General features: G+C 43.7%; 1 protein-coding gene across 1 annotated transcript in view; it reads left to right on the top strand.

Annotated features, from left to right (window-relative positions):
* Positions 1–10,551, top strand: part of FAM169A (family with sequence similarity 169 member A) — a 56,693-nt gene extending 46,142 nt beyond the window's left edge. Inside the window, 5 exon segments of the mRNA XM_018567835.1 lie at positions 1,450–1,564; positions 3,034–3,213; positions 4,008–4,040; positions 5,331–5,556; positions 9,864–10,551. Of these exon segments, the coding sequence (XP_018423337.1) occupies positions 1,450–1,564; positions 3,034–3,213; positions 4,008–4,040; positions 5,331–5,556; positions 9,864–10,403 (1,094 nt within the window). The 3' untranslated portion in view covers positions 10,404–10,551.
* The last annotated feature ends 5,353 nt before the right edge of the window (positions 10,552–15,904 follow it).

Consider the following 15,904-nt stretch of genomic DNA (forward strand, 5'->3'; position numbering starts at 1 on the left):
TATACTGATATATATTTTTTCGGTACTCGCAGATGAAGAAAACCGATACCGAAAGTCCCATTACCGCAGTAGAGGAGTGGTGCATGAATGCATTTTTAAGATTTAACTCATGTCACTTTAATTTCCTGTGTTGTAAGCTCCAAGCTCACTCCCATGATGGACTACAATCTCACTCTTAGTTTAATAATTTGTATTGAAATTGATGTCCTTATTGGGGTGACATGCAACAGAATTGATAAATGTTCCCCATTGTATTTATTTATGAAACTTGCATACAGATTGTAACCGCAATCATTATGACAATATTGATAAATGTCCCGCTGTGGAGGGCAAAGGACTAGTCATCATTATTGCCTGTGGTCTCCCTGGAGCTGATATTTACCTAGTATTGACTCGCCATGCTTTGTTCTGTAATGTTTATCTGTGTGGAAGTAGTCATCTTGGATGGTCATCTTTCATTTTTTTTCCTAGAGCAGCGGTCACCAACCTTTCGGACCTCATGGACCACTAAATTCACCAGAGCTTCCGTGCCGCTTCAATGACGGCCCAGCCTGCACGGCATCAGAGTGGCCCGGGGACCACCAAAATTGTCTCGCGGACAACCAGTGGTCCACGGACCACCAGTTGGCGACTGCTGTTCTAGAGGACTTGCATACAAAAGTTACCTTTTTCAGGGAACTGCTTATGCACAAATAACATCGTAAATCATTCAATTTTAAAGGGGAACTTTACCCATATCTTCAAAATAACAACAAAGGCACCTTTAGAAATATTTAGCAATGACAATCTACAAACAGATACTTATAGCTAATTGCCGGCTTTGTATTCTTTGCATACCTTAGTTTTATTTCCCTCCTTATTCTTCTCACAGTGGCCATTTTAACTAAGGGCAGATTAATATATCTCCCTTTACTTCCTGGAACTCTGGCACATGTGACTAGGACACGTGACCATGCATGTCATCTCAGGGGAGGAAAATGCCTTTCTCTGAGATCTCAGATGGGATTTCCCAGCAATGCTCTGCTAATGTAATCTTCCCAGGATGCAATGCTTGGGCAAGATTACATAATTTGTGCCAGAGTGGACCAGGAAGTGGAAAAAAAGAAATTGTAAGTAAAATTAAAATATGTTTGTTTAGCTAATGAATGTAAGACTATTTCATATGAGCATGGAAAGCTGTATGCTAATGTGCTTTATAGTCAAAGAGGGTAAATACGTTTATTTATATACTATTATGACAGAGTATAGTGCACTGGTATACCTATTGTGCGGCTGTTAGGTAATATCTCTGTTTACTAATAAAGATAATACCTACTGTTGGGAATTATTACAGTTTGCTAATATGAACAGTTTGAATTGTTGCTGCAGTGTGTAATGTTCAAACAAACAAACCTGGTGTAAGTTATTTGAGTAATAAAAGCCAATAAACCTAATGATTCTATTTTCCAGAACCTGGTGAGACTCCAGTCTCTACTCGCACCAGGAGTAGCCAGCTGAAACGGCCAAAGATTGGAAAGAAACTAGAAGATGCTGAACCAGAACCCGAAGTGGCTGATGAAAGCAGGTTTGATGGCGGCCTTACGTTTATTCAATATATTCTGATAACAGAGTTTGGGTGATAAAACCAACGGGACAGTCCATTTAATCATTAAAGTGTACCTGCAGCAAGCAAAGTAAAATGTCCACATTACAGCAGGCAGAATAAGCATCCTATACTTGGCTTCCCTGTTCTTGTCTGCCATCCATAATCTCTTGCCAGTGCTCCCAGAAACCATTTTTTCTTATATAGGGCTATTCATGCTTTTCCCCAACTTTATATGACAGTGCTAGGGCCAGCTGGGGACTAATTGCTGCATTGTTGGAGGCAGGTCATGTGCCTTTCAATACCTAGAAGTATTGGGTCTATTTAATTGGCACTGGTCATGGATTGGGTGGGGGAGCATTGATACAGTCATTTCAGGATTCATACTCTCCCTACTATAAAAAGTGAGCCAGTTACTTAGCTAACTATGCGCAAAGTACAGGTTTATTCTCAGTGGCATAAGTACAAAGCAGAGAATGATTAATTAGCGAATTCCTCCAATCAGGTCACAATGGGCAGCACACATGGGCTTTCCATTAATTCATATATTTAATCAGGCCTTTTTGAAATAGTGAATTATCAATTTTATCAGAGATTCACTATTCTTTTATATGTAGACTCACATCTCGATGTGTTATTATTCTAATTTAGGTTTTAAAAACTTTTCTGTTTAATTTGAAGCTACAGTATATTTGAATGACAGGATAGCCTTCGCCCAGTTCACAGAACACCGTGCAGTTCGGTGAAAAATTACAAGGAGTTTTGTGAATGGGCGAGGGGACAGGAAAGGTGAACGGTGCAATCTCTTCACAATCACAGTCGCATCTCTCATGCCCGCAGTGCCGGAAGATCACTGCTGTGGGGAGTATCTGGCATTACTTAGGAGAGTATTATTACACTAATTAGAAGCAGAACACATCATACATACATAGGATACACATTAGAGGTACATTATTGAACTTGTCATTCATTCGCCCATTCACAGAACACTTTGCATTCTGGGAAAATAATACAAAGAGCTTTGTGAACAGCGGAGGAGACAGGAAGGAGAAGACAAATGGAGCTAATGGTCTCTACGGCTTGAAGCGCTGGAAGATCACTGTTGTGGAGAGTATGCGGCATCACTGAGGGGAGGATTATTACACTAACCAGAAGCCAGCAGAACATGGGATACAAATTATTTCAGATACAATATTACATTGGTGTTGTATACCAAAAAAAGCTTTTAACTAAACTTTAGCTTTAAGCTGGGGGGCAGGGTGATTGCTGTAAATACAGCGCTCCCTGTAATACAAAAACATACCTAAGCAAGCATGTTAAAGTCACATTTAACATCTTCAAAATAACTAAATGCTGATAATTCCTCATGTGCTCACTAAAAATACAGAATAAAAAAATTTCCAGATACTTCTGTACTGAAGTTAGTCACAGTATATTGTTTTCTTTTATAGGATGGACTCAAAGGAACAGATAGTGGAGACCTTTAAAGAGCTGATCCAGCAGCTTGCAGAAGACAAAGACGAGAATGATATGACCAAACTTCAGGAGGAGATCTCAGCTAAACCTGTGCAAGACATGCTACATGACAGTCAAGAACTACAGAAAGCACTGCAGGAGAATGCTGACAATAAAGAGGTACAGTAGTAAATGCATTAACAATACTATATCATGCAACCCTGGTGTCTAAAAGAACCGAAACGCAATAAAAGGACTGTTATACTTACCTTTTTGGTAGCTTGTGTTTCCTACCATGTGTCCATTCAAGCGCCGAGGCCACCGTCAGACTCTTCAGTACTGGATACTTCCAGGAGTGCTAGATGCCTCTGTCCTCGTGCCGCACACAATAGTTCCTTTCTCCGACCCCTGAAATGACACGGTTACACTTCGGGAAAGATTTGTTGGATGGTGTAGGAGCTTATACAGGGCTGATGACTTCATCCTCCATCTCAAATGAAAGTGTTTGGGCTTATGACTGGCTGCTCAAGCCCAGGCACTGCATTTGGGGAGGAGGTCACATACTCACCCATATGGGAAGCACCTGGTATTTCACAAGAGCTCTGAAGGTGAGTATAAGTGGTGGTGGTGGCCTTTCAAAAGCCACTGCCCATTCATGGTCTCTGTAATGATCCAGCATCACATCATGGCAAATCACACTGCAATTTACTTTAAGTTAAAGGAAAGTTATTATTAAGATTGTTATTATTATTGGTAATTGTTTGCATAGCATTGTAATGTCCTCTAATTTGAATGTTATATACAAGCAGTGGCGTAACAACCGGGGGGGCAGCAGGGGCGCGGGCCCCGGGCGAAAAGTGAAGGGGGGGGGCGCCGGCCGAAAATGGCACTTTCGGCTAAATGCCGAGTGACCCTGCAGAGCCCACCATAGACTCTCTATGGTAGGCTCTGCAGGGTCTCAGGCGGGCGGTCAAGCCCTCTTACCTGTCAGCCCTGAGCCTCTGTCCGCATCCTTCTCCTCCACGATCGACTCCTCCGTCACTGGGCCCCGCCCCTCGATCGCCGGGCCCCGCCTCCTCGATCACTGCCGATGACGGGCCCAGCCACCTCCTGCGAAGCTGCTGGTTCCTCCTCACAGCCGCCAGTGACAGCCAGCAGCCTGGCTGTCCGAGCAAGATACCATAGCGACCCAGGCGGCCGCTATGGTGATTGTTACGCCACTGCTTCGGGAGCAGACCTGGATGTGAAGAGGTGAGTTGTAATGATGCATTTAAAGGTTTGGAGAACACGGGAGTGTAAAGCAGGCCATACACTAGTAGATTTCCAAACAAACGTTCGTACGAAAGATCTTTACCACCCAATAATGCCATCAGACACTTGATGAATGCTGGTCAAACTTTCGTTCGATTTTGGAATGAATGGAATTTCTCAAACGCATTTCTCAAACGAATTTCTCAGAGCTCTTGTGAATGGATTTAGACTGTAGTGACGAAAAAGCTCGAAGGAATTTCAAGCTTTTTCGTCACTACAGTCTAAATCCATTGTTGATTTGACATCATCAGCTAATAGAAATGTAAAAAAAAGTACTTTTGTGCGAAAGTTATTTAAAAAATCTATGCAGTGTATGACCAGATTAATAGATAAAGGGTATGGGGAAGGGGGGGGGATGAGATGACTTAAAGCCCATTTCTACCTTTGCAGAGGTATTTTTATAAAACATATTCCAGCAATGTACACAGAGTGTACATGAAGCAAGCATATGCAGCTGATGTATATGAACATAGAAACTTGCATTTTTGTTAGCGTTCCTCTTCATATCTTTATGGAGAATGGCTGCCTCTGTGCTGTGCAAGCAATGTGGGTATGTCTTCCCCCTACCCCACCCAGCAGTGTATTGCGTGCAAAGGCAGAGCTGGTGGCTAGTGATCGTGTTACATTGGGTGACAGGGAAGTGGGGCAGCTGATTACAATATGATGCCCTGGTGTCAGACTGAGTTTCCTGTGGAGAAAATTTTGAATTTTTAAGCTTCAGACCTAATAAAACCTTAAAAAAATGAAGAAAGCCTGCAATGTAAGTCATGAAAATGTGCACATGTATACATCATCACTGCACCTCTTCATTACCACAATAAATGCTAATCACTTACAAAGGTGGAGATGGACTTTAAAGAGAATAGGTTGTAAGCAGGGTAAGAAGGTTTTAACCTGCTTTGTACTATTTTCCTTGTACATGCCATTGAAATGTCTACCGTATCCAGCAAGGTTTTTATTCTATCTCCATAGTAGAACTAAGTCTGGGTTTACTTTGATTGCAGGAGTCTGACCTGGAGCCAGTGAATGGTGACATCACAAAGGACATTTATGAGCCTCAGCTGGTAATTGCACAAGAAATATCAACAGAAGCTTTGGACACCGAGTCCAATTTAGAGCCTGGAGATAGCGATAAAAAATCTCTCACTACTTTGGTTTCGGTCAACATGGATTTGGAAAAATCTTTTGAAGACTCCTTCCCAGACCAGGTAGCTAAAATCAATGTACTGTTTATAATCAATTTATGCAAGAATTTTTGGTTTTGTTTTGTAACTGACATGGTCTAGGTCAGGGGTCAGCAACCCACGGCTCCGGAGTCGCACGTGGCTCTTTCATCCCTCTGCTGCGGCTCCCTGTCCAGGGGCGGAACTACCGACGACGGGCGGCGGGAGAGGACACGGGCTGGCTGGTGGGGGGGAAGCGGGGGGGTTACATGTGTAACTGCACACTGTGTGCTGTTATTTCATTTAATTAGAAAAGTGGATTATAATGGGAAACATTACACTGTAATGTTGCCTATTATAATCTATTTCTATGATTAAATGATTAGACAGGGCTGCTGTTCTATCAAAGTTTGTGACAAGGTTGGGATGTGTGACCGTTTACGTGGTCACACATTTCAATGTAATCCCGCCCAGTTTTTTGGAGGTGAAATGTGTGACCACCAATAGGTGAAGCATTAGAACGCTTTCTCAGTTGTTCCAGGCCAGATCGGCATTGCAAATCGTATGTGCACGCGAACCAATCTGCCCTGGAACAGCTGTACGGTCCTGAAATGTCACTTCTATCCGACTTTGTGAGTCGGATAGAAGTGACATTTCAGGAATGAACAGCTGATCCAGGCCAAATCGGTTCTTCTGCACATACCATCTGCGATGCCGATCTGCCCTGGAACAGCTGAGAAAGTGTTAGAATGCTTGACCTATTGGTGGTCACAAATTCCACCGCCAAAAAACTCGGCGGGATTACATTGAAATGTGTGATCACATCACCGGTCACACATTGTAACTTAGTCACAAACTTTGAAAGAACACCGCCATCAGGGGGGTACGGCCGGTACCCATGTGAGGGATCTGGGCAGCCTGGGGGGCCTCTTACATGAGTATCAGCTGTACCAGGGGTGGCATGGCAGAGGCGACGGGGGAGGGGGTGGAGGAGGACAGGCCCCAGCAGCAGCAGGTAAGAGGAGTTGGGAGGAGGTGCAGGGAAAGGGACCCCAGCGACCAGCCCACCTGAGGCCCTGCAGAGCTCACCAGAGCGTCTCAGATGGGCTGTGCAGGATCTATGATTTGCTCTGCAGGGTCACTCTCTGGGGGGCTCTGCTGGGTCTCAGGTAAGCCCTGAGTGCAGTGCGTTACTAAGCCCACATATACCTATATACATGCTATACATAGCATAAAGGTAAAAAAGATATATGCAGTGTTATCTTCATTTTAGATGTCAAAGGGGTTTTGTGGCTCCCGGTGTTTTATTTTCTGTGAGAAACGGGTCCAAATGGCTCTTTGAGTGTTTAAGGTTGTCTTAAGCCACTAAGACTTTCAAAGATGAAGGCCCCTAGTCCACTAGCTTATATTTCTCAAGTTATCTCTGTCATAAGAAAGCAGGTGCTGTGATGTATTGTTGATAATGTTTCCTTCATTTTATTTATTTATTAGATGGTTGAACAGCCACCATAAAAACATTAGAAAAGCATTATATCATATTTTAAATAGAACTAACTAACAAGTCCCATGCAAAGTACAACTTATACTGGGAGAGGAAGGGGCAGCACTCTACACTGGTCAGGAACCTGTTGCTTTGTACATTGCTGTCAATCAACAACTTAAAGTGACACTAAACGCAAGAGTTAAATCTTAACAATACATTCAGGTACCTTAACTATTAACAAAAATGTTTCTTATTTGTGTATCACTCGGCTGTAGATCCTCAAATCATCTCTGAATTGGTGCTGACAGTGTCCTTCCTTCTGGAGGGTGGCTACATTTGTTCCCCATGGTCCCTGTGTGTGTTGTAAGGTAGTCACCGCTCCAAGCTCGTTTTTTCCTAACTTTTTAAAATTGTTTTAAATATTTTAATTTTATTCATTTTTTTATAAACTTTTAATTTTTTTACATTTTATTTTCATTTATTTTTAATAAATAGTAGGATCTACAGCTGAGTGATACACAAATAAGATACATTTTTGTTAATAGTTAAAGAACTTGAATGCATTTTTAAGATTTAGTTCCTGAGTTTAGTGTCACTAAATCTAAATTAGTGTCATTAAATCTAAATTAGGAAGAGATGGAAGTGATATATTCGTTAAATGTCTCATAAATCACCATAAACCACACTGGCTCTACTGAACCCTCTGTGGAATGAACCACAGAGAATTCACATAAGGATTCAAAGTCAAAGCTACTTGAATTAATTTTTAAGATTTAACTCCTGAGTTTAGTGTCACTTTAAACTTGACATGGTGGCCACGCATGCTGTACAAAAGAGCAGAATGATGACCTCTTCCGTTTGCTGTTTCTTCTTAATTGTTTAAAAACAAGCTGCTGACCAAACTGTATTGGTAAACTGTAGTTGAGTAAAGATTTGCGACGTTTGAGATTGAGGCTAGGTTCACACCTAGGCGATTGCACTGGTGAGCTGTTTTCACGCGGCTGTCACGCATTTTGGTTGCACAATTTTGCTTTGAAAGCCGCTCAGTTTTCAATGCATGAGATGTCTATGGGACCCAAACAGGATCAGGTGACCCTTGCAGTGTGGAGGTAGCCCCACTGCAAGGGTTAATGAAAATTTTAATTGAAGCTAGAAAAATATAAGTGACCATGAATCACTGGCCATGGTAACCAGGGCGTTACAGTCCTGCCAAAAGATCACCACAACCAAACAACAAATAATGGGACTATTTATCCAGTGCATGTAACATAAGTTGTTACACACATATATAGTCTCCAAGGGGGATTATTAAAGGAGAATTATGAGGCGAGTGATTTTCACTCAGCCTCATAATCTGAGCCGAACTGTGACAATGAAACTGTCACAGGTCGGCTCAGTAGATCGGGAAGTGAGCGAACACATACCGTTGCTCGCTCACTTCTCGATTTATCCCTGCAGAGAGCCGTGACTGTCACTCACAACTCCCTGCAGGGATTCCACCCCTCCCTGCTCCGGTCCTCCAGCGCTGACTGGCGGAACGGACAGGGGAGGGGGGCGGGCACAGCTGGCTCTGGCTCTGGATAGGCAGAGCAAGCTGTCAATCCCGCAGCTGGGTGGATCTCGACAGCGATGTCGGGATCCGTTCCGGCATCTCAGTATACCGCGAGCTATACTGAGCTTTGGGTCACGGGAGAACGCTAGTTTGTGTTCTCCCGTGACTCTTAAGAGAACTATGGGGAAAAGCCCTTCACTGACCACCGGAGAGCCCGCACTGACCACCGGAGAGCCCACACTGGCTGCAATTAACCACCAGATAGCCTGCAATGACCACAAGAGAGCCAGCACTGGCCGCTAGAGAGCCCCTACTGACCACCAGAGAGCCCCTACTGACCACCAGAGATCCCCACTGACCACCTCTGAGTCCACACTGACCACCTTTGAGCCCACGCTGGCCACCTGAGAGCCCGCACAGCCCACCTGAGAGCCCGCACAAATGCAAGTATTGGTGCATCCGTAAATTTTACCATTGGAGTCACCACAAGTTTGCAAATGTTACCAAGGGGTCCAGGTCCTAGAGAGGGTGAGAACCACTGTCCTATAGGATCAAATAATTTTAATACACATGTATACTTTTAACAATGAATGTAATAAATGATGATTTTTGTATAAAAGGTATGTGCGTGCGCTGGATAAAAAGTTCCATTGTTTGAATTGTGGTTTTGGGTTTAATGTGAAGGGATGCCAGGGCAGCAATGATACACTAATTTAGTGAGCTCCCTCTTTATAAACACTAATGGCTGCCAAAAGATAGTATTCAAATGTAGAAAGAGACCTCCACCGCTGCTTCCACATAACAGTTCCTCTACTTGGGCTCATTTCAGGTGCCGGTTTAGAGGGCCATCCATACCCCACAGCAAATGCAATCTAAAAAACAGCCGAACACTGCCAGTCTTCACCCAGCGCTTCTTTATCTGTAAAATCCAGTCAGCTCCACACATCTAACCCCTGCCTACTGGTCAGTCACCTCTAACATTTTTCACCCAATCAGGCTTAGTCATACAGTCAAAAGATAGCGTTACACTAGTGTATCTGGCCCATAAAGGAACAGCATAGGCAGAAGAACATGATACAAAATTAAAAAAATTTAAATTAATAAAATGATACAATACAAAATTCTACATAGGGGTCATATAAACCTAATGTCATTGGACCTTCTTAGGTCCCCTTGTTGGTAATTCCGATTTGGAGGTGACCAGCAGAGTGGGTACTTGGAACTAGAGGGCAGTTATTGCATATTTGACCCGTGCTCTTTAAAACTAGAGAAATGACTTGTGACTTTTACAATTTTTATTAATGAAATTCTCCACAGGTCCTTAATCCCGATGAACTTGAGACCACAACACATGAAAATGTAATAACTGCGGTGGAGCAGACAGAAATACAAGAAGAGGAATTCAAAGAGAGGATGGTGGAGAAGCCCAATGAATTATGTGTAGCAGAAGCAAATGAGGACTTAACAGATAATGGTCTACCTGGATACACAGAAAGTAATTCCGGAGAAGAGTGTGCTACATCGGATGATGCCTTGACCCTAGAGACTGCCTCTATAGAAACAACAGTCAACGTCACAGCAGATAGTCTTCTCCGACAGGGCCCTCTGCTTGTGGTGGAACTACAAGATGTGGCTTTCCAGCAGCAGTCTGATGGACAGAGAAGTGTTTCTGGAGACCAGTCTGAAGGGTCTGTGGAGACAGATCAATCTGCACGGAAATCTGTGGAAAGAGGTGGGGATAGCAGCTCGGAGGATATGGAAACTGGGATTCCTGTTATAGAAAGAAGAGGAGGATTACGCAGGAAGGCCAGGGCATACAAAGGACCTGCTAAGAGAAGAGCCAAGCTGTCGGCTTAGGCGACGGCAGTCTATACCCATTATGTTAACTACGCAGTATTTGTAAAGCAAGATAATTTAGCATTTTTTTAAAAGTTCTATAAGGTTGTGCAACATAGATTTCAGACATTTGTAACTGTTCAATTTTAAAGTTTTCTGGTTGGTGTTACTTTTTCTATTTGTGTTTTCTTTTTGTGTATTTTACTGAGTTTCACAACTTTTCTTACACATACATAGGCTTTACGTTAACATTAAATAGAAAAAGCACAAATGTTATTAGATCTGGTTCTGAAAGAAATATAATTGGAAATATTGAAGAACAAGTAAAGCCATCTTTGGATATATATATTTCAAAGCTTGTGTATTATTGAGGCAACATTACAGTCTAGAGGGACTCTCTGTTTTCTAGAGCTGCAGCTAACGATTATTTTCAAAATCGATTAGTTAGCCGATTATTAAGTTCGATTAATCGGTTAATCGGATAAACAATAAAATAAAGTTTAAAAAATGGCTCCAGTGATAGGACTACTAGTTTGTATTGAGGTTGTAGTCCATCACAGGAGCAAGCTTGGACCGGTGGAAGTAAAAAAGAAAAAAGATAGTGTGGTGTGCAATATAGTGAAATGGAAAGTGTAAAATTATACAGCAATGAATGCAGAATGGCACCGGCTATAGAGGACTACAAAACCCAGCAAAAGCACATTATACAGCGCAATGCAGAATACCGCCAGCTATAGAGGAATACAACAAATCCCAGCAATAGTACATAATAGCTGGCGGCATTCTGCATTGCGCTGTATAATGTACTATTGCTGGGTTTTGTAGTCCTCTATAGCTGGTGGTATTTAGCATTGTACCACTTTATAATGTACTATTGCTGGGATTTGTTGTAGTCCTCTATAGCTGGTGGTATTCCGCATTGCACTGTATAATGTATTATTGCTGGGACTTGTAGTCCTCTATACAGCGCAATGCATTATACCACCAGCTATATAGGAGTACAACAAATCCCAGCAATACATTATACATACAGTGTATAATGCATTGCTGGTATTTGTATTCCCATGTATAATGTACAGTACAATGTACCATCAGCTATAGAGAAATACAAATCCCAGCAATACATTATAGAGCACCATGTTGGGGGGAGTGCGGGAGTGCAGGCTTACCTGAGCAGTCTTCCAGCAACTTGCTTCTGAGATCGGACCTGTCTATGGGCGGCTGTCATCCCCCCACCCCTGCTCCTCCTTACTACATCTCCCCGCGTGCCTTGCCGATCGTGGATGGGCAGGAAATGTGAGGCGGGGAGGAGGTGTGGCGTGTGGAGAGTGGATGCGAGCGGGTCTGGCAGCGGCGAGCGTGAGGTGGGGAGGAGCTGCGGCGCACAGCGTGTGGAGCTGTGAACAGGGCCAACTGATCGAAAGCCGATTAATCGATTATTGAAAAAGTTGACAACTTTTTCAATAATCGATTATGTCGATTAGTTGTTGCAGCCCTACTGTTTTCTCAACAGTATTCTCTTCTGATGAGGAGGTTTTACATGGAGTGCTGTGTGGTCTTACCGTATTATTAAATTTGATAGAGTATACACACAGTGCATTCCCTCCTGCACTGGACCATGTTAGTTTTTGGCACTGCACATTAACATTAATGCAAGGGTAGGCAATTTCGGCACTCAAGCTGTGGGGAACTAAAAGTCCCATGAGGCATTGCAAGACTCTGACAACCAAAGGCAAATGCATGATTAGAATTGTAGTTTCACCACAGCTGGAGTTCCAAGGTTGCCTATCTGTGAATTAATGTCACAGCAGGCTGTTATATTACACCGGGGGTAGGCAACCTTGGTACTCTAGCTGTTGTGGAACTACAAGTCCAATGAAGCATTGCAAGACTCTAACAGAGGCATTGAAATGATGGGAATTGTAGTTAAAGCACAGCTGGAGTGCCTGAGGTTGCCTATCCCTATATTACACTTTAATTTTTGACCAGTTTGCCCTTATTTTGGAAAAGCAGTGCAAATCCAGGAAACAATTGCTCAATTACTTGTTAATGCTATCCAGGAAACAAAGTCCACTCAGTTTAAGTTTACATTTGAGTTTTACATAATCCATAGGTTTTTGCAGAGTACCAGTTTCTTGTTATAATAGGGGTGTGTCAGGTGTGCCTGGGCACAGCCTAATCACCTCGAGCATAGGGTTGCCACCTGTCCTTGATTCACTGTCCGGGTTTTGAGTCTTGTGTGTGCTGTGTCTAGGTTTCAGGCCAGATGAAACCCGGATTCAAAATGTCACAATGTCGGGCGGACAGGGCACCACAGGGTCCTGGTGTTCCACCTTGAGTGCATGGAGGAGGCACGGGACACGGAGGAACGCTGTAGCTTGGGGAGCAAGGAGGTGTCTGAAACACAGAGTGCAGATAAGTCTTGAAGAGCACACTCTCCATGCTGCCTCTCCTCTCCCTCCCTTGGCTATCTCTCTCTTTCTCCTGGCTGTCACTCCTCACCATCTCTCCTCACTGTCTCTCCTTGCTCTCTCCCCTGGCTGTCTCTCTTCACTCTCTCCCCTGGCTGTCTCTCCTCACTCCTGGCTGTCTCTCCCTCTCTCCTGGCTCTATCCTCACTCTCTCTCCTGGCTCTATCCTCACTCTCTCTCCTGGCTTTCTCTCCTCGCTCTCCTGGTTTTCTCTCCTCGCTCTCCTGGCTTTCTCTCCTCGCTCTCTCCTGGCTTTCTCTGCTCGCTCTCTCCTGGCTTTCTCTCCTCGCTCTCTCCTGGCTTTTTCTCCTCGCTCTCTCTCCTGGATGTCTGTCCTTGCTTTCTCCTGTATATTGTGCAAAAACATTGCTGTGCACCGCCACAGTGTTCAGGTTTCGCTTGAAGAAAAGGTGGCAACCCTACCCAAGGGCAACAACGAAACCGCCACCAACACCGAGCGGGCGCCATATTTTTAGTCACTGAGCCGGTGGGGAGATCTCAAACATCTCTCTGTGACCGGCTTAGCAATACAGAGTACAGCAGCACTTGCCACTTACATTTCTCACATAACATCCCCGGGGTACTGCGCTTCCCAGGCTTCCCATCCAATCAGGAAGCTGGGCGGGTGTTCACATGACCACCTGCCAGGCTCCCTGCTAGAAGAAGTAACAGACAGAGATGGGAATCTGGGATGCCTCAGGTGTGTGTGTATAAATGCTGTAAAGTAAGAATGCTTTCAGAAATAAACATTATAATAGTTTATTTTTGTCAATGAACGGAAGAGAAATCTGAATCAAGTCAATATTTGCTGTGACCACCCTTTCCCTTCAAAACAGAATCAATTCTTCCAGGTACACTTGCACACAGTTTTTGAAGGAACTCGGCAGGTAGGTTGTTCAAAACATCTTGGAGAGCTAAACACAGATCTGGGGGCTCTATGGGGGCCAAACCATCACTTCCAGGACTCCCTGTTCTTCTTCAAGCTGAAGATAGTTCTTAAAGAATTGGCTGTATGTTTGGGGTCGTTGCAGAATAAATTTGGGGCCAATCACACGCCTCCCTGATGGTATGGCATGATGGATACCGTATATACTCGAGTATAAGCCGTCCCGAATATAAGCCGAGGTACCTAAATTTGCATTAATGCAGACCCAGACTTGCAAGGAACCTCCACCAAGCTTCACTGGACTCCTTATTGTACCGTTCTCCAGCCCTTTGGTGAACAAACGGCCTCCTGCTACAGCCAAATATTTTAAAGTTTAATTTATCAGTCCAGAGCACCTGTTGCCATGTTTCTGCACCCCAGTTCCTATATTTTCGTGCATAGTTGAGTCCCTTAGCCTTTTTTCCATGTCAGAGGTATGGCTTTTTGGCCACAATTCTTCTGTGAAGTAGTGATGAGCCAAACAGGCCCGAGTGCGGTTCGAATTCGAACTTTAGAACATCCAAAAAGTTCAAACTCAATGCAAATCTATGGGGGTAGACCTTTCCAAAACAATTGTCCCCTTTAAGAGGGCTTATATGCAAGTTATTGGCCATAAAAGTGATTGGGGATCCGGGTACTACCCTGGGGGACAGGAATCAATAAAAAAAAAACTTTACAAAAAATACTGTTTTTAAAGGAGCAGTGATTTCAACATCACTTAAAGGGTAACAATACAAATGAAAAATTCCATTAAATATCATGCCCGGGGGGGTCCCCTTAGCCTGCCTGTAAAGTGGCGGATCTGTACAATGTATAGAATCCGCTGCAGCAAAACTGAAATTTCTAAAGAAAAAAAAAAACTTTTTTTTTTTTATTTAAAGCGTGCAGTTCTCCCTTCCAAACAATACCAGACCCTTTAGGTCTGGTAGGAATGTTAGGAGGGACCCCATTTAAAAAAAAAAAAAGCGTGGAGTTCCCCCCAAAAGTTATACTAGACCCTTTAGGTCTGGTAGGAATGTTAGGAGGGGCCCGATTTTTTTAAAAAAGCGTGGGGTTCCCACCAAAAGTCACACTAGACCCTTAAGGTCTGGTAGAAATATTGAGGAGGGACCCCTTGTAAAAGAATTGTGTGTGGGGTTCCCCCTCAGTCATACCAGGCCCTTAAGGTCTAGTAGGAATTTTAAGGAGGAAACCCACCCCCAAAAATGGGGGGGGGGGGGGGAATTGTGGGGGTACGGGCAGGGGGGCTTATTCACATCATGGTACCCCTTTAATAAAGGGCCACCAAGATGCGCCCCCCCTTGTGAATGAGTACTTGTACCCCTACTCATTCAATAAAACAATTTAAATAAAAAAACAGACTTTTGTAAAAAATTCTTTAATTGAAAAAAAAAACAGAACAAAGGTCGAACAGACCGCCAAACGTCCTTATAGTTTGTGTGTTCGGCGAACAGACGAATTAGCGATGTTCGAGTCGAACTCACGGTCGACTTGAAAATCCAGCCCAACTCTACTGTCACGACCTCTTCTGGCCAGACTTCTCCAGACAGTAGATGGGTGTACCTGGGTCCAACTGTTTTCCGCCAGTTCAGTGCTGATGGCACTGCTGGATATCTTCCGATGTTGAAGGGAAGTAAGCATGATGTGTCTTTCATCTGTTGTATTAAGTTTCCTTGGCTGACCAATGCGTCTAGGGTCCTCAATATTGCCAGTTTCTTTGTGCTTCTTCAAAAGAGCTTAAAGAATTTCTAAACCTTCATGTTTTTTGCATAGATATATGCAAAAAAAAAAACTGCTTTAACAGAGGTTAATACCTGTGTCTTCCCGCGCACAACCGTACGAAGATTTTTGGGCGGCCGCAAAGCATCTTGGGGCGGGCGCATGCGCAGTATATGGATGCGTGCACCCGCATGCAGACACCGTGGGACAGGAAGCGCCAGCAAGGACAGAGGAGTCAGCACTGGATCAGAGACCCGCAGCAGCGCTGAAGAGAAGGCTGAAAACGACAGGAAAGAAGAAGAAGATCGGATTAAGAGACATCATTTAAGGTAAGTGCTAACATTAAAAAAAAGGGAAAAAAATGTTTGCCTTTAATGTCACTTTAAACAGGACATCTTGGCACCCCA

Source organism: Nanorana parkeri, unplaced genomic scaffold (genome assembly GCF_000935625.1).
Source record: "Nanorana parkeri isolate BGI_ZX_2015 unplaced genomic scaffold, ASM93562v1 scaffold1101, whole genome shotgun sequence".
NCBI lineage: Eukaryota > Metazoa > Chordata > Amphibia > Anura > Dicroglossidae > Nanorana > Nanorana parkeri.